General features: G+C 36.5%; 1 protein-coding gene across 1 annotated transcript; it reads left to right on the forward strand.

The window, feature by feature from the left end:
* Window positions 1-906: 906 nt before the first annotated feature.
* LOC131351884 (fibroblast growth factor 19-like) lies at window positions 907-23,398 on the forward strand. The gene is made up of 6 exons (XM_058387572.1): window positions 907-920; window positions 1,001-1,092; window positions 19,081-19,215; window positions 22,422-22,499; window positions 22,605-22,708; window positions 22,979-23,398. The coding sequence occupies exons 1-6, from the start codon at window positions 907-909 to the stop codon at window positions 23,276-23,278; spliced, it is 723 nt and encodes a 240-aa protein (XP_058243555.1). The 3' UTR covers window positions 23,279-23,398.
* Window positions 23,399-23,528: the final 130 nt, after the last annotated feature.

The raw sequence follows: 23,528 nt of genomic DNA on the forward strand, positions 1-23,528 counted from the left end.
GCACAAAAAAGTTCTCTGTTTACAGGAGGAGTATTATAAGCTAAAAATTGAGCTGCTAAAATATAAGAAGAATGACAAATAAAAAGTGTATCACGGTCACGTGGTCTTCATAACAGCAGTTCTGTTCAGCTACGGTTGTATGGAATGTTTGTTCAATAAGCTACAGACACCAGTTTGGATATTACATCAACTGTTACTTACCTAGAATGCAAATTTGTAAATTGAGCTCTGTGACGAATCTCACTCATGGGACATGTCTCTCCCCTGGGTAAACTGAATGTCATCATCATCTTCATCACCATCATCTTCATCACCGTTACCATGGCTGCTTTCGAGAGGTTCTGGGATTTGTTGTGCTTTGCAGATGTTGTGAAGCACTGGACAGGCTGTAATAACTTTGCAGACCTTAGCTGGTGACAGGCACACTTCTCCATGCAACACATGAAACCTCCTCTTCAGCTGGTCAATACCCTTCAGCTGGTCAATACCCTTCAGCTGGTCAATACCCTTCAGCTGGCCAATACCCCCCTCAACTACTGAGTGTGTTTTCTTGTGGGCTCTAAAAGTCAGTGCAAAAGACATCAGGTGGCCTAATGCACTCAACAATAATGTGAATATGTTTGATTAAAGCATATCTCTTGTTTGTAGTATATTCAGCACATTTGTAACTACATTTTATTTTCATACACAATGATTCACTGTTATTCTACTGTTTAGGTACCTGTTGTAGTTTAGCTGTGGTCCTGGGTCTGGGTGGAGGTAAGGTGTGAGGAGCCATGGTTTGCATGGATAGCCACTGTCCCCTAACAAATGACAGTTACTTAGCACATAATGTCCTTCAGAAAGCTGTCTCAGGCCACTCTCGGACAGTATCCTGGCATCATGTGTTGAGGCCATTTTGCAACAATGTCTAAAATCCTGTAATCTGCACTGAAATCAAGTTGCACATTGATTCTGTGGTATCTCTTTCTGTTGACAAAAACCTCTTCATTTTCCGAAGGTGCGATTATGCAGATGTGCCTCCCATCAATTTCACCAGCAACACCGGGGAACCCCGCTATGTCCATGAATGCCCTTTTGTGACCCTGCAGAGTGTGAATGTCCAGTGGAAATGAAATGAACTGTGTCACTATATGAGACTGTGAAAGCGCTTCAGTAGTTTGTGTGATCACTCTGCTGATGGAAGGTTGTGACAGACACAAAGTCATCACTACTGACCTGTTGCATTTTTCCAGTTGCCAAATACCTCAGTGTTGTAATCACTTTCATTTCTGGCGTTATGGCATTACTACGTCGGGTGGGAGATGTCAGCACATCTCTAATAAGTTCGACCACAAACATTATCCCAACGTGATCCAATCTGTAGCGTTTAATTACCTCACGATCGTTTGGAGAATATTTCTTTTCTTTTCGCCATTTTGTCTTCTGCTATAGAAACTCTTAAGCCTCTTAAAAGTCCTCCTCTCTACTCTTAACAATTTTTACCTTAGGAGCTGTTTTTAGGGTTAAGATGTTTTGTGAATCATTTTTATCTTTACTAAGATTTAGTCCTAAATTTAAGGGGAAATTCTAAGAAAATGTCATAATTCTAAGAATTTTCTTATAATTTCGTGACTAGGAGCAACTTTTAGGCTTAAGAAGCTTTGTGAATACGGGCCCAGATGTCTAACTCCCAGTCTCACACCATTATTCATGCTGCTAGAACAAAACACTATATTTTAATCAAACCAGCAGACACATGCTCACCTGTACAGACTTTACTGTAATTAAACATTTACTTCAGTAAAGTACTGTAGCTCTACATTTGCCCTGCAATTCTTTAATAAATCATTAGATATGATCCAGACTTCAACCTTCCTGCCCTTTTGTAATCATGGACTTGTTTTAAAAATAAAATGGAGCTGCTGGTGGGTTAGGGTTAGGGGTGGAGGTGGTGGGGTGGGGTGTGGGGGGCAGTGTGTGTGTTTTATGGATGAAAATTGAAATAATATTATCTTACATACGTGTGTGTGTGTGTGTGTGTGTCAGTAGTTGCTGGGTGGTGGTCGAGTGTTGCCCTCTAGGGGAAGTGGAGGGTCAGCAAGTCAAAGTCAAGGTCAAAGAAGCTTTATTGTCACTTGAACCATATATAGCTGATGCAATACACAGTGACGTGAAACAACATTCCTCCTAGACCAGAGGCGCTACACAGAACACAGACACAGTACAGGAGATGCAGACAAACATAGAGCTATAACATAGAGATAAACTATACTACAAGTGCATTCTTTAAAACTAAACATACAGTATAAGTGCACAGGATGACAAGACAAGACAGTGCAGTCAAACAGGACACATGACACCGACTCTGTGCAGAAGAATAGTGTTAGACAGTGGGTGCAAAGACGGATAGAGACAGGTTTAGTACAGTGATAGTACAGTGAAGATAGCAGCAGAAGTAGAACTGAAGCAGAAGTTAAAACAGATACATTTAATTAAAGTGACCTGTGTATTTAAATAATCTAAATTGAAGAGTTATGAATATTTAAAGTGACGTGCATGTAAACAAGACAAATTTTGTGTGTGTGTCCCCAGCTCAGTTCAGTTCTCTGTTGAGAACAATTCTCAGTTGTAGGTGTGTGTGTGTGTGTATGTGTGTGTATGTGTGTGTGTGTGTGTCCGTGTCCAGCTCAGTTCAGTTCTCTGTTGAGATACCTGATTGCCTGAGGAAAGAAACTGTTACAGTCTGGTTGTGAGGGCCCGAATGCTTCAATACCTCTTTACAGATGGCAGGAGGGTGAAGAGTGTGTGTGAGGGGTGTGTGAGGTGTGTAAGAGTGTGTGTGAGGGGTGTGTGAGGTGTGTAACAGTGTGTGGGGTGTGTAAGAGTGTGTGAGGGGTGTGTGGGGTCGTCCACAATGCTGTTTGTTTTGCGGATACAGTGTGTGGAATAAATGTCCATAATAGAGGGAAGAGAGACTCCAATGATCTTTTCAGCTGTCCTCACTATCTGTTGCATGGACTTGCGGTGCAGTTCCCAAACCAATGGTCCATCTGTAGAAGATGGTCAGGATGGGAGATGGAAGATGAGACTTCCTCAGCCTTAGCTGGAAGTAGAGATGCTGCTGGGCATTCTTGGTGATGGAGCTGGTGTTGAGTGACCAGGTGAAGTTCTCTGCCAAGTAAACACCAAGAAATCTGGTGCTCTTGACGATCTCCACTTTGGACCCACAGTAGATGATGAAAACTTGCATAAATTCATATCCAGTGATGCCATACGGTGAAACTACACTGGTCCAGTAGAATAATGGCCATGCATCATAAAGAATCTTTTTACTGTCCAGTGTCCCCCTGATGAGGATGAGGTTCCCTTCTGAGCCTGGTTCCTCTCAAGGTTTCTTCCTCAGTTCAGAGTTTTTCCTCACCATCGTAACCTCAGGCTTCTCATTGGGGATAAAATAATAACTTAACTTTTAACTTTCATTTTTTTCTCTATATTTCTGTAAATTCTGTAAAGTGCTATACAAATACAAATATACATATGCAAAAACATCTTTTGGTCATTATCAAGTCTCTCATGCTAGTGTCTATAGATAATCAGGAGCTCATTAGCACAACAGAAATGTAATGAATCCTATAAAATCCTGGAAAATAATATTACATTGTCCATGTAAAAATAAACAACAACAACAACAACAAAAAAACCCAGAAGACATTACAGTGTGTGCCTGTTGGACCATGAGAATGAAGTTATTTTGGGGCTGCAAAATATTTTCCTCTGCATCCTAGATATCCCAGAATGCTACAGACTCTCCACTAAACTCTAGTCATGTGACCGGATACAATCTTAAAAAATAAAAAACAATCTTTACATAAAGAAACCTAAACTTTTAATCAAACAATAATTTTTAAACAGATAAATTTTATCAGGATTTAGACTTTGAACATCACATCTGGACACTTCCCCTCTACATCTGGCTCACTGTGCAGGACCACATTTATAAATAAGTCTGGATGGTGCATACGAATCCTCCCATGTAGAAACTGGGATTTATTAAGAAATACTGGGCAGAAAATTGTGAGCATGTTCAAGGAAGCTTTGACCTACGTGTGGAGCCACAGCAACATTTGAGAAACACCTGAAATTAGCGACACCCTGTGGATATTTAGAGAACTACAGATAAACACACAATCACAGACCATCACGTTACCAAACCCTTCACATGCACCTTCATAGCAAATGATTCAGTTCCCATAGAACTGACATGAGGAGCATGAAAGCACATCAGTCACTACATTCAATAAGTTTATTTATTTATTTTGACATTCATTGTCCCATGAACTACTTACTTTATTTAACACCCTTGTAGAACAGTATAATAAATGATGATGGGCTGATATTAATAAGAAGTAAACAGAAGTTAGCAGTGAAGGAAGAAGTGTACTCAGTAAATGGGAAATAGCAATGAAACATTGCTGCCATCTTCTGCACAAGTTTTGTTTACAGTGTTAACTTTGTCCTGTTTGTAGAGCTGTAATTATTTTATGTTTATTGTCATTCTTTTATTCACAGTCTCAGTGTTTAAATCCAGACTAAAACACATATGTTTAGTCAAGATCTGTATGTATAGTTTTTCTATACAGATCAGGAATGTTCAAGGGCATCAAGTGTTTGGTACACTGAGAGTGGGATTATAAATCATTATAAACACTGAGAGTGGGATTATAAATCATTATAAACACTGAGAGTGGGATTATAAATCATTATAAACACTGAGAGTGGGATTATAAATCATTATAAACACTGAGAGTGGGATTATAAATCATTATAAACACTGAGAGTGGGATTATAAATCATTATAAACACTGAGAGTGGGATTATAAATCATTATAAACACTGAGAGTGGGAATATAAATCATTATAAACAGTGAGAGTGGGATTATAAATCATTATAAACACTGAGAGTGGGATTATAAATCATTATAAACAGTGAGAGTGGGATTATAAATCATTATAAACACTGAGAGTTGGATTATGAATCATTATAAACAGAGAGAGTGGGATTATAAATCATTATAAACACTGATAATGGGATTATAAATCATTATAAACAGTGAGAGTGGGATTATAAATCATTATAAACACTGAGAGTTGGATTATGAATCATTATAAAGAGAGAGAGTGGGATTATAAATCATTATAAACACTGATAGTGGGATTATAAATCAATATAAACACTGAGGGTGGGATTATAAATCATTATAAACACAGAGAGTGGGATTATAAATCATTATAAACACTGAGAGTGGGATTATAAATCATTATAAACACTGAGAGTGGGATTATAAATCAATATAAACAGTGAGAGTGGGATTATAAATCATTATAAACACTGAGAGTGGGATTATAAATCATTATAAACAGTGAGAGTGGGATTATAAATCATTATAAACACTGAGAGTGGGATTATAAATCATTATAAACAGTGAGAGTGGGATTATAAATCATTATAAACACTGAGAGTTGGATTATGAATCATTATAAACAGAGAGAGTGGGATTATAAATCATTATAAACAGTGAGAGTTGGATTATGAATCATTATAAACAGAGAGAGTGGGATTATAAATCATTATAAACACTGATAGTGGGATTATAAATCATTATAAACACTGAGAGTGGGATTATAAATCATTATAAACACTGAGAGTGGGATTATAAATCATTATAAACACTGAGAGTTGGATTATAAATCATTATAAACACTGAGAGTGGGATTATAAAACAATAAAAACACTGAGAATGGGATTATAAATCATTAAAATCACTGACAGTGGGATTATAAACCATAATGAACACTGAGAGTGGGATTATAAACCATTATAAACACTGAGAGTAGGATTATAAACCATTATAAACAGTGAGAGTGGGATTATAAATCATTATAAACACTGAGAGTGGGATTATAAACCATTATAAACACTGAGAGTGGGATTATAAACCATTATAAACACTGAGAGTGGGATTATAAACCATTATAAACACTGAGAGTGGGATTATAAATCATTATAAACACAGAGAGTTGGATTATAAATCATTATAAACACTGAGAGTGGGATTATAAATCATTATAAACACTGAGAGTGGGATTATAAATCATTATAAACACTGAGAGTGGGATTATAAACCATTATAAACACTGAGAGTGGGATTATAAACCATTATAAACACTGAGAGTGGGATTATAAATCATTATAAACACTGAGAGTTGGATCATGAAACAGTATAAACACTGAGAGTGGGATCATAAATCATTATAAACACAAAGAGTTGGATTACGAATCATTATAAACACAGAGAGTTGGATTATAAATCATTATAAACACTGAGAGTTGGATTATAAATCATTATAAACAGTGAGAGTGGGATTATAAACACTGAGAGTGGGATTATAAACCATTATAAACACTGAGAGTGGGATAATAAATCATTATAAACACTGAGAATGGGATTATAAATCATTAAAATCACTGACAGTGGGATTATAAACCATTATAAACACTGAGAGTTGGATTATAAACCATTATAAACACTGAGAGTGGGATTATAAATCATTATAAACACAGAGAGTTGGATTATAAATCATTATAAACACTGAGAGTGGGATTATAAATCATTATAAACACAGAGAGTTGGATTATAAATCATTATAAACACTGACAGTTGGATTATAAATCATTATAAACAGTGAAAGTGGGATTATAAACCAATATAAACACTGAGAGTGGGATTATAAACCATTATAAACACTGAGAGTGGGATTATAAACCACTATAAACACTGAGAGTGGGATTATAAACCATTATTAACACTGAGAGTGGGATTATAAACCATTATAAACACTGAGAGTGGGATTATAAATCATTATAAACAGTGAGAGTGGGATTATAAATCATTATAAACACAGAGAGTTGGATTATGAATCATTATGAACACTGAAAGTGGGATTATGAATCATTATAAACACAGAGAGTGGGATTATGAATCATTATAAACACAGAGAGTTGGATCATAAAACAGTATAAACACTGAGAGTGGGAATATAAATCATTATAAATCATTATAAATCATTATGAACACAGAGAGTGGATTATAAATCATTATGAACACAAAGAGTGGGATTATAAATCATTATAAACACTGAGAGTTGGATTATATACCATTATAAACACAGAGAGTTGGATTATAAATCATTTTAAACACAGAGAGTTGGATTATGAATCATTATAAACACTGAAAGTGGGATTATGAATCATTATAAACACTGAAAGTGGGATTATAAACCATTATAAACACTGAGAGTGGGATCATAAATCATTATAAACACAAAGAGTTGGATTACGAATCATTATAAACACAGAGAGAGGGATTATAAATCATTATAAACACTGAGAGTGGGAATATAAATCATTATAAATCATTATAAATCATTATGAGCACAGAGAGTGGATTATAAATCATTATAAACACAGAGAGTGGATTATAAATCATTAGAATCACTGAGAGTGGGATTATAAATCATTATAAACACTGAGAGTGGGATTATAAACCATTATAAACACTGAGAGTGGGATTATGAATCATTATAAACACAGAGAGTGGATTATAAATCATTATAAACACAGAGAGTGGGATTATAAATCATTATAAACACTGAGAGTGGGATTATAAATCATTATAAACACAGAGTTGGATTATAAATCATTATAAACACAGAGAGTGGATTATAAATCATTATAAACACTGAGAGTGGGATTATAAACCATTATAAACAGTGAGAGTGGGATTATAAATCATTATAAACACAGAGAGTGGATTATAAATCATTAGAATCACTGAGAGTGGGATTATAAATCATTATAAACCATTATGAACACTGAGAGTGGGAATAAAATCATTATAAATCATTATAAACACTGAGAGTGGGATTATAAATCATTATAAACACAGAGTGGGATTATAAATCATTATCAACACAGAGAGTTGGATTATGAATCATTATAAACAGAGAGAGTGGATTATAAATCATTAGAATCACTGAGAGTGGGATTATAAATCATTATAAACACTGAGAGTGGGATTATAAACCATTATAAACACTGAGAGTGGGAATTTAATCATAATAAACACAGAGTTGGATTATAAATCATTATAAACACAGAGAGTGGATTATAAATCATTATAAACACAGAAAGTGGGATTATAAATCATAATAAACACTGAGAGTGGGATCATAAATCAGTATAAACACTGAGAGTGGGATTATGAATCATTATAAAAACAGAGAGTTGGATTATGAATCATTATGAACACAGAGGGTTGGACTACGAATCATTATAAACACAGAGAGTGGATTATAAATCATTATAAATCATTATAAATCATTATAAATCATTATAAATCATTATAAACACAGAGAGTGGATTATAAATCATTATAAACACAGAGAGTGGGATTATAAATCATTATAAACACTGAGAGTGGGATTATGAATCATTATAAACACAGAGAGTTGGATTATGAATCATTATGAACACAGAGGGTTGGATTACGAATCATTATAAACACAGAGAATTGATTACGAATCATTATAAACACAGAGAGTGTATTATAAATCATTATAAACACAGAGAGTGGATTATAAATCATTATAAAACACTGAGCGTGGGATTATAAATCATTATAAACACAGAGAGTGTATTATAAATCATTATAAACACAGAGAGTGGATTATAAATCATTATAAAACACTGAGAGTGGGATTATAAATCATTATAAACACAGAGAGTGTATTATAAATCATTATAAACACAGAGTGGATTATGAATCTTTATAAAACACTGAGAGTGGGATTATAAATCATTTAAAACACTGAGAGTGGGAATATAAATCATTATAAATCATTATAAATCATTATAAACACAGAGAATGGATTATAAATCATTATAAACACAGAAAGTGGGATTATAAATCATTATAAACACTGAGAGTGGGATTATGAATCATTATAAACTCAGAGAGTGGGATTATAAATCATAATAAATTATTATAAATCATTATAAACACAGAAAGTGGGATTATAAATCATTATAAACACTGAGAGTGGGATTATGAATCATTACAAACACAGAGAGTTTGATTATGAATCATTATGAACACAGAGGGTTGGATTACGAATCATTATAAACACAGAGAGTGTATTATAAATCATTATAAACACAGAGAATTGATTACGAATCATTATAAACACAGAGAGTGTATTATAAATCATTATAAACACAGAGAGTGGATTATAAATCATTATAAACACTGAGAGTGGGATTATGAATCATTATAAATCATTATAAATCATTATAAACACAGAGTGTGGATTATAAATCATTATAAACACAGAAAGTGGGATTATAAATCATTATAAACACTGAGAGTGGGATTATGAATCATTATAATCTTAGAGAGTGGGATTATAAATCATAATAAACACTGAGAGTGGATTATAAATCATTATAAACACAGAAAGTGTATTATAAATCATTATAAACACAGAGAGCGGATTATAAATCATTATAAACACTGAGAGTGGGATAATAAACCATTATAAACACTGAGAGTGGGATAATAAACCATTATAAACACTGAGAGTGGGATTATAAATCATTATAATCACTGATAGTGGGATTATAAATCATTATAAATCATTATAAACACTGAGAGTGGAATTATAAATCATTATAAACACAGAGTGGGATTATGAATCATTATAAACACAGAGTGGGATTATAAATCATTATAATCACTGAGAGTGGGATTATAAATCATTATAAACACTAAGAGTGGGAATATAAATCATTATAAATCATTATAAATCATTATAAACACTGAGAGTGGGATTATGAATCATTATAAAAACTGAGAGTGGGATTATAAATCATTATAAACAGAGAAAGTGGATTATGAATCATTATAAACAGTGAAAGTGGATTATGAATCATTATAAACACAGAGAGTGGGATTATAAATCATTATAAACACTGAGAGTGGGATTATAAATAATTATAAACACTGATAGTGGGATTATGAATCATTATAAACAATGAGATTGGGATTATGAATCATTATAAACACAGAGAGTGGGATTATGAATCATTATGAACACAGAGTTGGATTATAAATTATTATGAACACAGAGAGTGGGATTATGAATCATTAAAAACACTGAGAGTGGGTTTATAAATCATTATAAACACAGAGAGTGGGATTATAAATCATTATAAACACAGAGAGTGGGATTATAAATCATTATAAACACAGAGAGTGGGATTATAAATCATTATAAACACAGAGAGTGGGATTAAAAATCAGTATAAACACTGAGAGTGGGATTAGGAATCATTATAAAAACTGAGAGTGGGATTATAAATCATTATAAACACTGAGAGTGGGATTATAAATCATTATAAACAGAGAAAGTGGATTATGAATCATTATAAACAGAGAAAGTGGATTATGAATCATTATAAACACAGAGAGTGGATTATAAATCATTATAATCACTTAGAGTGGGATTATAAATCATTATAAACACTGAGAGTGGGATTATAAATCATTATAAACACTGAGAGTGGGATTATAAATCATTTTAAACACAGAAAGTGGGATTATAAATCATTATAAATATTGAGAGTGGGATTATAAATCATTATAAACACTGAGAGTTGGATTATAAACCATTATAAACACTGAGAGTGGGATTATAAATCATTATAAACACTGAGAATGGGATTATAAACCATTATAAACACTGAGAGTGGGATTATAAACCATTATAAACACTGAGAGTTGGATTATAAATCATTATAAACACTGAGAGTGGGATTATAAACCATTATAAACACTGAGAGTTGGATTATAAATCATTATAAACACTGAGAGTGGGATTATAAACCATTATAAACACTGAGAGTTGGATTATAAACCATTATAAACACTGAGAGTGGGATAATAAATCATTATAAACACAGAGAGTTGGATTATAAATCATTATAAACACTGAGAGTTGGATTATAAATCATTATAAACAGTGAGAGTGGGATTATAAATCATTATAAACACAGAGAGTTGGATTATAAATCATTGTGGTGTCATACTGTGGTGCAGCACAGAGACAATTTTTTTTTTTCTTAGTTTTTGTCCTACACATTTGCAGGGTCCACTGTTTTTGTAGTGGATCTATCGACCCATGTGATTTGGCACAGGTTTTACACCGGATGCCCTTCCTGACGCAACCCTCCCTTTGTTATCCAGGCTTGGGACTAGGCCTGAGAGTCAACTCTTCATTGGCTGGGGTGGTGCCCCGCCTGGGAATTGAATCCGGGCCGCGGCAATGAGAGCTGGACCACCAGGAGCTGGACCAGCAGGAGGCCCCTCACAGAGACAATAAAACCCAGTAATTAAAAAAAATGTTTTTGCAGTATCCACACTGAACAAAGTTAGACTGTTAATCATCTAAAGCTGAATTCATTCAATTCAATTTATTTTGTATAGCGCCTTTTACAATGAACACTGTCTCAAAGCAGTAGACAGTGTCAAATAAAATAAATAAATAAATAGAAATAAGAGTAAATCATTAAATTTAATAATTAAACTATTTTATCCCTATTTTATCCCTAATGAGAGGCAAGGAAAAACTCCCTGGGAAGGAATAAGGAAGAAACCTTGAGAGGAACCAGGCTCAGAAGGGAACCCATCCTCATCTGGGTGACACTAAACAGTAAATAATGTAACTGTAGCTGATTAATGTCCTTTCTATAACAGAATCCATTGGCCCATGAGGAACTATTAGGTCAGTGTAGTTTCTAAGGTCATTATAAACACTAGTTCTTTGCTGTCACAAGCTGACAGATGAAACGGCAGATCTGTGATGGTGTGAAAGTCCCCAAGTGTCTCTGTCCATGGCTGTCTCCTGGTCCACACAGATCCATCCACAGCATCAGTGGGCACCATCAAGCGACGAGACTCCGACCAGGGAGTCACTGGCAAACACTGGGAGCTCAGGAGTGGGGTGTATAGCTCGACAGAGAAAGACAGAGAGAGAAAGAGAAAGATATTAAGTATGATTCTGATCATGTGATGTTTAAAGACAATGTAAGATTATGTGTAAAGTGCAGGCAGGGACTCCGGCAAGACTAGCTATGACAGTATAACTAAAAGGGAGAGCCAGAAGGTCACAGACATGAAGGCTTCCCGGGACATAAAGCGTCCAACCACTTCACAGTCAGCAAACCTGAGTGACTTGTGAGGGTGGTAAGATGACAGCATCCAACACATCCCAGTACACCAAACACTCTATGACCATGAACCTTCCAGATCTGCTCCTTTACCTAAGAACTATACATTAAAAGCTCGACTAAACAAATGTGTCTTCAGCCTAGACTTAAACACTGAGACTGTGTCTGAATCCCCAACACTAATTGGAAGGCTGTTCCATAACTTTGGGGCTTTGAAAGAGAAAGCTCCGCCCCCTGCTGTAGCCTTTGCTACTTGAGGTACTACCAAGTAACCAGCACCCTTTGATCGGAGTAGGCGTGGCGGATCATAAAAGACTAAAAGATCGCTCAGGTACTGTGGTGCGAGACCATTTAGTGCTTTAAAGGTCATTAACAGGATTTTATAATCAATGTGAAATTTGACTGGGAGCCAATGTAGTGTGGATAAAATAGGAGTGATGTGTTCATATCTTCTGGTTCTAGTTAGGACTCTAGCTGCTGTGTTCTGGACTAACTGGAGCTTGTTTCTGCTCCTACTGGAACATCCAGACAGTAAGACATTACAATAATCCAACCTAGAGGTAACAAAAGCATGAACTAGTTTCTCTGCATCATGAAGTGACATCATATTTCTTATCTTAGTGATATTTCTGAGATGGAAGAAGGCTACAATTATAGCTTATATAGCTGCTCCTATGTTTTTAGGAGATCTATGTGTTCTCAAACCAGCACCTCATCAGATTGTCCTACAACAATTACTTCGTGCTTGATGGAAAATCCTCAAAACCCAGCTCAGTGTCATCAGCTCGGCTAGTGACCTTTTTTGTAATGAAAGTCTGTACGTCTCAGCTGTCTATGGAGGACTCGAACAGAAAAAACAAAAAGTTGCATTCATCATAAAACCTGCCCTGGGTCTGACCGCTGTTGTAGGACTACCCACCAATATAATCTTTCTCTAACACAAGACTAGGCTTAAGCATAGCTAAGATATCATTATTGGTTAAAAGAAACTGGGCCATTTTCTCCTCACACAATATACAAGTAAAGCAATATACACCAGATTGCCAAAGGTTTTGGGATGTTTGCTTCCACTTTGTTATAATACCACTGACAGTTGGTTGTGTAATATTTAGTAGTGAGGAAATGTCAGGAATGGACTTATTGCACAGGTAGAACCCTACCACGATATCACACTTTAATTTTCTGATCTCCTGAGAGTGACCCATTCTTTCACAAATGTGTGTAGATGCAGTCTGCATGCCTAGGTGCTGGATTTTATTCACCTGTGGCCATGGAAGTGATTGGAACACCTGAATTCAATGACATGGAGGGGTGTCCCAAAACTTTTGGCAATATAGTGTACAAGTAAAGCAATATATCAAGCAGAGGATGTAGAAACACCAGGTAGTGAAAATAAAGGATTTTTAACTGAGTGCTATATGCACTGTTTTATAACACACACACATACACATACACACACACACACACATTGCAGAACCGTCTACAGTGACAGTACAGGTATTAACTAGTGCTTCATATAGTTACAGTGCAATCAGGAAGAAATTTTGAAATGCATGTTTTAAAAAATTCACATTCATTGAAGAATGAAAAATGTTCACAATAAAAATGTATCTTTAAACTTTTTACATGAACTTGGATCAGCAGACAAGGATGTGGGTTTAGTCGTTCAAAAGGTTGATAGTTTTCTGAATAAGATATAACCTGACAAATAAACAGAACTATATATATAATAAATAGAAACCCAGGACTAGGAATAAATAAAACTAAGAGATAAACTCTGCCTCCTTTCGTCTCATTCACACAGGCTGAAAATCCATCTTTAGGTTTCTGCGTCATCAAAATACTGACCAGAACAAATTACACGTAGAAACAAAAAGCCAGCAAAGATCAAACCAATGTTTTCATTCGAATATAAAGTTTGTATTTCTCTAGTTTGTGTTGTTATAAACAGTTTTTAATGATTTAAATGAGTGTGATGTAAATCTGAGGTACAGTTTGGAGACGAGGTAAGTGAGGTGTGGGGGAAATACACAAGTGACCAAACAGTCACATAATATTTATCACTGTGGTTAATAATAATAGTATATAACTCTTAATCATATGCAACCTACAGGCAGGTTTGTTATTCAGTCTGAACTTTTCTGTCCCTTGAATTCTGTCCCTTTTCAGCTGAATGTTCTGTACAGAGTTATAAAGGGAACAAACACAGTCCCTACTCTTACCACTGCAGGTCAGTATGAAGAACAGGTTTGTGCATAATTTCCAACTGTCCCCGTCCAAGTGAGCAGATGAGACTATAATAGATCTTTCTTACCTGTACTGCAGAGAGATCCTGAAAAATCCATTGCATTATCTATCTTTGTCTTATTTTCCCAGCAGAATTACAGCAAGACAATTAACTGAACTCATTTCAGGTTAACTGCTTCCTTAATCACAGCATGTCTCCTGCCAGGTGAGTGTGGAGATTACTGTCAGGCTGACCTGGGCCCTGTGAAGGTGTAGGCAGCCGGCTGAGGGTGCACAAAGCCTCAAGGCGGGTCCCTGCATAATCTCTTGCCGCACCCCTTCCAAGTCAGCACAAGACACTATCTCACCTGAGCTCCCTCTACTGGTCATGCAGAATATGGACACAACGAGACCTTACAGCTTTCTTCCCCTTGAATATAGCTCATTTAGAGGGTTTCTTCAAAGATATCCTAACAATCCAAAAAACAGTAGTAGTAGTCTTTATGAGATGTCATTGACAAGTGACAAAATTGAAAATATGAGTTTAATCATAACTCAAAGTAACAACAATGTTGGGATCAACATAACCACTTCAACAGAGCATATAGAGGTTCAGCCTATAGAGATTTTACATTTACATTTCTGCCATTTTGGTTGATGCCTTTATCCATAGCGACTTAGAATTTTAGCTCATTTTATACAGCTGAGGGTTTCAAGTTTATTAGCATGTGCATAAAGTGTGCTTTAAGCGTCTTATATACAGCAAAATACGTATGCATTTAACAGACACCCTTATCTAGAGTGACCTACCTTTTATTCAAGTGAGTAGTTGAGGGTTAAGGGCACTGCTCAGGGGTCAGGCAGAGGCAGCTTGGTGGTCCTGGGGTTCAAACTCACAACCTTCTGACCAGTAGGCCAACATTTAAATTTGTTCATCTGCATATATGTATATACTGTATCTTTCTATATATTATAGAATTTACATACACATATATATTATTTATTTATATATTTTATTGTTTTATTTTTATATATATTTTGTTATTATTTTAGTTTTATATTTTTATATTATATTTACTGTTTATATTTATATTCATATATATATATATATATATATATATATATATATATATATATATATATATATATATATATATATATACATATATACATATTTGCATATGCATATCTGATAACTATTGGTTTTTCACAATTATTTTTGTCGTCAATTTCTACATTTAATTTTCCCTATTTTTCTGTTTATAATTTTAACTATATCCCTTTATTTTTCATGTCCACACACTTTAATTTTTTCTCTTTTCTTCTTCAAATGTAGGACAGTCGTAAAAAGCATTCCACTACATGTCGTAATGTGTATGATTTTGTATGTGATGAATAAAATTTGATTTTGAATTTTACCCCCTGAGCTATCACGCGCCACATCCAGATTAAAGTTCTTATACTCCACAGGATCTTTATCTGCCATGTCCTGGGGTGATGGTAGCTCAGTGCTTAAGATGTTGGTCTACTGACTAGAACATTGTGGACTCAAATCCCAGCACTGCCATCCTGCATCTGCTGGACCCCTGAGCAAGGCCCTAACCCTCGAGTGCTCAGCTGTATAAATGAGACAGAATAAGATGCTCTGGATGAGGTTGTCTACCAAATACTAAAAAGTTGTATGATGTCATCCAGCAAAAAAAACCTAAATCAACTTTAAGCTCAGAGGCTTTATGTGTTTACAGCTTCTTCTCATCATTTTTCCTCAGCACAGAACCTGGAATGTTTTAGACTACGATCTACACTAAGCTTTCAGTCTGAAGTAAACACATTCTGTCATGATGCTGTTCGGGGAAAATCACTTCAGCCTCCAGTTCCCTCACATTCTCCTTCAAATAACTGTGTAACATCAACTGATCATTCATTTCACAGAAATAAATCTAGATCATTTTTGTATAATTTCTACTTTTTTAAAGTTATTTAAAATATGTAACATGGTTTGTTGAGGAACAGCACAATGAATCATGCTGCATGCATTTTATTCATTTTTACTGGGGACTGATGTGATGGACTGATGTGCTGGACTATCTAATGGACTGATGTGCTGGACTATGTAATGGACTGATGTGCTGGACTATGTAATGGACTGATGTGCTGGAGTGTGTGCTGGACTGATGTGCTGGACTGTGTAATGGACTGATGTGTTGGACTATGTAATGGACTGATGTGCTGGACTGTGTAATGGACTGATGTGTTGGACTATGTAATGGACTGATGTGCTGGAGTGTGTGCTGGACTGATGTGCCGGAGTGTGTGCTGGACTGATGTGCTGGAGTGTGTGATGGACTGATGTGCTGGAGTGTGTGCTGGACTGATGTGCTGGACTGATGTGCTGGAGTGTGTGCTGGACTGATGTGATGGACTGATGTGCTGGACTGATGTGCTGGAGTGTGTGCTGGACTGCTGTGCTGCTGCTCAGCAAGTTTGTATTTAAATCTTATTTGTTTGTTTGTTTGTTTGTTTGTTTGTTTGTTTATGGTAGAAATTCATAATCATAGAACAAAAAAGAAAATGCTTGACTAATCTGCTCTTGACCTGTGTCCAGTCTGTGTCCAGCACTAATAATGTTCACTTTTCACTCAACACACACAGAGTTGTTTATATTACTCATGTGTTTATCAAACTATTTCAAACAGATATTAATTTTATTATTGTGCATTAAAATGACAGAACATTAGTAATGCTGCACATTTTCCAGCACGCTTGAATCAGAAGATAAGGAAGTGGAAATATGAGTAGGAAGCTGCTGAGAAACGTTAGTTCATGTAGAGGGCAGGGTTGCGGTCAGCAGATGAACGGCCCTCGCAGGCTCATGGTCAGCAGATGGACGGATATTTTTATATATATAATTTTTCTAATCTGATCTTACTGTGTGATTTCTTATTTTTGGGGGTGTCCCTTTTACTGACTCAGCAGTTTAGTGTTGCAGTAATACAGAGCTGAGTTACTGTTCACACCCTGAGGCTGGTTATTCTGCTGTTCTGATTTTTCCACAACAGTTTGCCAACTGTTAGAATATAATATTTTTAAAATTTAGAATGAATAATATTCTGCGCACATATCTTTGGACTGCAGTGATATGTACTGTCTATTTTATTTAAATATTGATTTTCTACTATACTTTTTTACATTGTTCTATCTTATATTTTGTACCCTACCAGTGGAAGAATCTATAAACAAATTCTATTCTATTCTATTCTATTCTATTCTATTCTATTCTATTCTATTCTATTCTATTCTATTCTATTAAGCTGTCTGATTTAAAGTGAAAATGTGGAACATTCATGTCACTGCTCAAATCCTTAATATTGTTAGTAACATAACTCTGTGTGTATGTCAGCAAACCGAGAGAATTCCAGCAGATGATGATCAGGTGGAATAAATTCCTGTCTCTCAGAGCCAGAGGAAGTTCTCCTCCACATTCTGCGCCTCTAATGTCTTCACTCGGCACCATGAAGTGCTCCTGTTCTTTCTGCTGACGATTATAAACAGTTTAACATGCCAGAGACTAGAGTAAACACTGCTTTATAAACACACACACACACACACACACACACACAGTGAGATGGGATGATTCTGCATGATTCTGCATAGTTCTTCAAACTACTGCATGGAGTCCTAAAGCACTTCTTAAGAAAACTGGACTTGTGGTTGTTTCTGTAGTAGAGATGATATTTACTAATCAGTTTATCTGGACTTGGTTATAAATGCTGACCTGCTGGTCTGATCAAAACCGTCTAAAATACTTCAGCCTCCTTCTTCTACACAAACAGACGCTCTCACACTTTGTAGTGGCTTTCTGAAATTCTTCCAGAATAAAACTGACCGTTTGTTTACTCGTCCTTTACCTGATTGTTTACTCCTCCTCTTTGAACCTCATCTTCATCCTGTTTGTTTCTGCTCTCATTTCCTCTGACATCCTGTCCTCTTCTCTCTGGCTTCCTGTGTCATCTATTATGTGTTCTATCTAAACATCTGTAAAGCTACCTTGAGAGAATGACAGAAAGTCCTACATAAAATAAACTGGATTGTTATCAGTCTGCTGTGATTACATTCTTCTCTACACAGCAGCAGATACAGGATAGTACAGGAATATTTTAAATCTGTGTGTTTATGAATTAATGTTTATTTCCACTTCACATCATTCACACTACAGAGTTTTGTGGTTAAAGCAGGAAGACCATACATGGTCACTATCACTGCGTGAGTGTGTGATGTTTCTTAAGAATATTGTGTTTGGTTCCGTAAGTCGTGTGATTCAGCGTCTCCCTCCTGCCACATCCCCTATAAAAACCAAACACATGCTTTCACAGCTTCTAACGCAATGAGCATTTCTCACTGATGGTTAATTTATTTATTTATTTAATTAATTTCTTTTATTTTGTTAATTATTTATTCATTATTTATTTCACTGCCCCAGTTTGTAGACTTTTGTTTGTCTTGTGTTTGGGTCATGTTGCTGTTTGTAGGATTTTTTTTTCTTTTTCTTCGTTTCTCTCTCTCTCTCCCTCTCTCTAACCTGCACTCTTTCTCTCCATCCATCCACGATTCCTCTCCAGTACTGGCCTTCAACGATCAAGTTCGGCAGAGGCACCTGTATGTGGGTATGTACACGTACACACACACACACACACACACACACATACATATAGTTTTTGGGATTTGTCTCATCAGACCATCACACACTAGACACGTTTAGTGAGAAAGCCTCTTGTCCTGCCCCAAAGTCCAGACAGGATGCAGTCCTCTCCAGAATGATTGGATGGACACGGCCAGAACATTAGTTTGTGTTATACACAGTTGGATTTGAGATCAGATGATTTATATATTAAGATCCCTTCAGGATTTCAGCCTTTATTTCCTTGTATTTAAGAAGTATTAAACAACATAAAACATTAAACAACATAAAACATAGAACTTTTTTTTTGACTACACATTTCTAGTTGGCGGCAGTATAGGAACAGATCTTGAAGAGAAAGAAAATAAATAACCTTAATATTATTATTATTGTCAGAACTGCACCATGGCTGTGACCCACTAACCCACTGAAATTGTTGGGTTCTTCTTCTTTGAAGCTTTTCCTGGCTTAAGGCGTAGCTTTATGAATTTTTGTTTGTTTTTGGGAGGTGGGGGGTGGGCGGTGGATGTGGGTGTGAGGGTGTCTCTCCCATCAGTGTCTTGTTCAGGATGTTAAACACTGCTCAGTTGGGTTAAGGTCCGGTGACCAGTCTAAAACCTTGACCACCTGATGAAGTCCTGAGTTACTCATGTGTTCTGAATCTTTGTCCTTCTGCATGATGATGAAGTTCCTCCTGATTTAGATGAGATGTATTTCAGTGTAAATTGTGGCACTGAATGTTTCTGTAGACTTCTGAATGAATTCTGCTGCTACCATCAGGAGCTCCATCACCATGAAGATCTGTGAGTCTGGTTCAGAAGCAGCCGTGCCAGCCCGAGCCATGACGCTACCTTCAGCACACATCACAGAGAAGCTTGTAGGTTCTGGATCATGAGCAGGTTCAAGACTAAGCATGGGTTAATCTTGGTTCCAGGATTTCTTTGAATCTTCTCTGTGTTTCTTGGTGAATGCTCTCCTGATTCTTTCATCTGATGAGAGGTTTTCATCTTGAGGTACGGTTTTTCTGCTATTTTTCCAGCAGTGGATTGTGAGACCTTCACCCAGCCCTGGGGAGGTTATTGGTGATGTCTGATGGATGTTTCTGGGGGTTTTCATCACAGTTATCATGTTTCTGTCAACAGCTGCTGCTGTTTTCCTCGGCTGACCAGTATGGTGTCTGTTTCCCAGTACGCCAGTGGTTTCTTTCTTCTTCAGGACATTACAAATTGTTGTACTGGCTCTGATCAGTGTTTGTGCATTGCCTCTGATTAATTGCTTTCAGTTCATGTCAGATGTTCCTGCAGCACCTTTAATGTTGCTGGTCTCTTGGCAGCATCCTTATAAGTTCTCTGTTTATTGATTATGGCCTTCACAGTGTTCTGTGGATTATCTAATGTTTTTGAGGCTCTTCTATACCCCTCTATCAATGACTTTCAACAATCCATTGTATACACGCCAATCACTCAAAACAATAAAACCACCTACTTATTATTGTGTGGGTCTTCCTAATGGACCAGATGTTTTGTCCAGCACATCCTACAGAGGCTTGATCACACTGAGGTCAGGGGAATATTGACAGTTTGAACTCTTTTTCATGTTCCTCAAACGGTTCCTGAACAGAGTTATCAGTGTGTCAGGGAGCTTCATCCTGCTGAAAGAGGACTCTGTCCATGAAGAGGTGAACTTGAACTACAGCACTGTTAGGTAGGTGCTACGTGTCACAGTAATATCCACATGAACTCCAGGACCCGAGGTTTCCCAGCAGAACATTGTCCAGATCATCACATTGCCTCCACCAGCTCACCTTCTTCTCATAGTGCATCCTGGTACCATCTCTTCCCAGATAACTGACCTTCACACACCCAGCCTCCACATTATGTAAAGTAAACTGTGATTCATCAGACCAGACCTCCTTCTTCCACTGCTCCATGATCCAGTTCTGATGCTCAGGTGTCCAGTGTAGGAGCATTGTGTGGTGTCCAGGAGCTGCAGCTACACAGCTCCATACACAGTGATCTGTGATGTTCTGTGTGATCTGACTGCTTTCTATCAGAGCCAGCGGTCACTTCTTCAGCAGGTGTTACAGTAGCTCTTCTGTGGAACTGGACCAGATGAGTTAGCCCTCGCTGCCCACACGTCTGTGAGCCTTTGGTGTCCATGACCATCACTGGTTCACCTATTGTCCTTCCTGGGAGCACTTTTGGTCGGTATTGACCACTGCACACTGGGAACACTTCACAACACCTGCTGTTTTGGAGATGCTCTGATTCAGACATCTAGGACATCACAGTCTGGTGAAAGTCTCTCGGACCCTTACACTTGCTTTTTCCTGCTTCCAAAACATAACATTATGTATATATATATATACGTTTTAATACGGATCAATGCTGGTCGGGAAATACAAAAGACAATAACAAACCTGAAAACACGAGGACGAATCAGACGAAGCAGAAAAGGTAGGTATAGTGTCTGAATGGAATTCTTCCCTCTGACTGGACGAGACATCGGTCACTCAGGATATACAGGAAGTGGGAAATTGTGTATGTAACTTTATTTCCCGTACATGTGTGGAGTTTTGTCTTCACTTTAAACCATTATTTTCCAACAGTGCAACTTTAAATCTTTAAAAGAAAATAACAAACATATATATTTATCTTTATAAGAAAATGGAGTTCATTCAGCGCTACTGTGAGGAAGGACGTTCATATGGTCAGTGTGATGTTGGAGATACTGATAGTGTATCATGGAGTAAAGATTAGTTTGTGATCTCTAAAAACACAGCAGGAATGTTCTGGAAGACAAAACTATTCCAGATTAAAGGATGTAAGGAGCGCTATAAGAGCAGAGCTGTGTTCATACACACACCAATCCACTTTCTACTGCTGCAGATACTGCTGGACTTCCTGTAGATCCTGAGTGACCGATGTCTCGTCCAATCAGGGGGAGGAATTCCGTTCACACACTATACCTTTCCGCTTGTTCTGATTCGTCCCTGTGTTTTCTGGTTTGTTATTGTGTTCTGCACTTCTCGACCACTGTACAGTTATCTCTCAAAGCATTGTTTGTTATTCATAATCCAAAAATATTTTCAGTCTTTGTTTGCAGACAGATCACAGATATTTTTCATATTCCCTGGAAAACTAAGCACTGAAACCTGTTTTTTTATTTTGTTTCTGTGTGTTTGTTATGCAGAAAATAAACACAACAGCCTGTTTGTTGAGATTTTACCCAATGGCACCGTGTCAGTAACTCAGGGTCAGACACCTTACAGTGAGTTTCTTTCTATGTTTCTGTGTTTTTGTGCATGATTGTGTGTTATGAGAAGGCCCATGGATATATAGCCCGTGACTAAAACTGTGTGTTTGTGTGTGTTAGCATTGTTAGAGCTAAAAGCTGTTAAACCAGGTTACACAGCGATTCGGGGTGTGATGTCATCACTCTACCTGTGTATGAATGGAGCCGGTCACTTATTCACTCTGGTGAGTCACATGACTAAACTTATTCTACTTATGACAACAACCAGGCAAAAATTTGGGAGGATACTTCTGGTCTTTTTGGTGGAGCTGGACATAACACTACTCCTCATTCGATATCATGTAAGAAAAGATTGGTGTGTAACTGAGACATGACTCTGTTTGGTCTGAATACTGATGTGCGATGTGTGTAATTTCAGTATTAAATATTCACTGAGTTATTAAATCTGCTTTGAATATGGGAATGTGTGTGTGTGTGTGTGTGTGTGTTTACAGAGTGTGTTTCTGGATGCTGATTGTTCCTTCAGTGAGATGTTACAGCCTGATGGTTACACACACTTCCTGTCTGCTCACCACAGACTTCCTGTGTCCCTCAGTCTGAAAGGATCTCCTGGGAAACACACACTCACCTTCTCCCAGTTTCTACCGCTTAGAACTCACCTGTCCATGGAGATCCAGGGATATGAAGAACCATCCATTTTTCTGACCACTGCAGATTTTGATTCGGACGATCCGCTGAGACTCACGAACACACAGCAGGACCTGAGAAGTCCCATGTTCCACATCAACCAATGAGAAACCAGATCAGATCCTGAAGAGTTTTAATAGATTTGCACTAAGAATTTAGTTTAATAGTTTATTTATTGTTTTTTTTTTTAATAATGTGCAAATTTTAGTTTGTGTGTTTTCTGCAGTTAGATTGGATATTATAGCTGTTATCTTAAAGTGCTAATAACACTAATTTACTCATTTCAATATTCAATGATTTATATTGATTATTAAATGGCATTAGATGATTATTGGGCTAATGATTAATTAAATTAAT

Source organism: Hemibagrus wyckioides, linkage group LG01 (assembly GCF_019097595.1).
Source record: "Hemibagrus wyckioides isolate EC202008001 linkage group LG01, SWU_Hwy_1.0, whole genome shotgun sequence".
NCBI lineage: Eukaryota > Metazoa > Chordata > Actinopteri > Siluriformes > Bagridae > Hemibagrus > Hemibagrus wyckioides.

Coding starts and splice junctions, on each gene's coding strand:
- LOC131351884 (XM_058387572.1), top strand. Junction 1,093..19,080: donor CCCTTTTGTGACCCTGCAGA/GTGTGAATGTCC, acceptor TGCTGTTTGTAG/GATTTTTTTTTCTTTTTCTT. Junction 22,709..22,978: donor CCGGTCACTTATTCACTCTG/GTGAGTCACATG, acceptor GTGTGTTTACAG/AGTGTGTTTCTGGATGCTGA.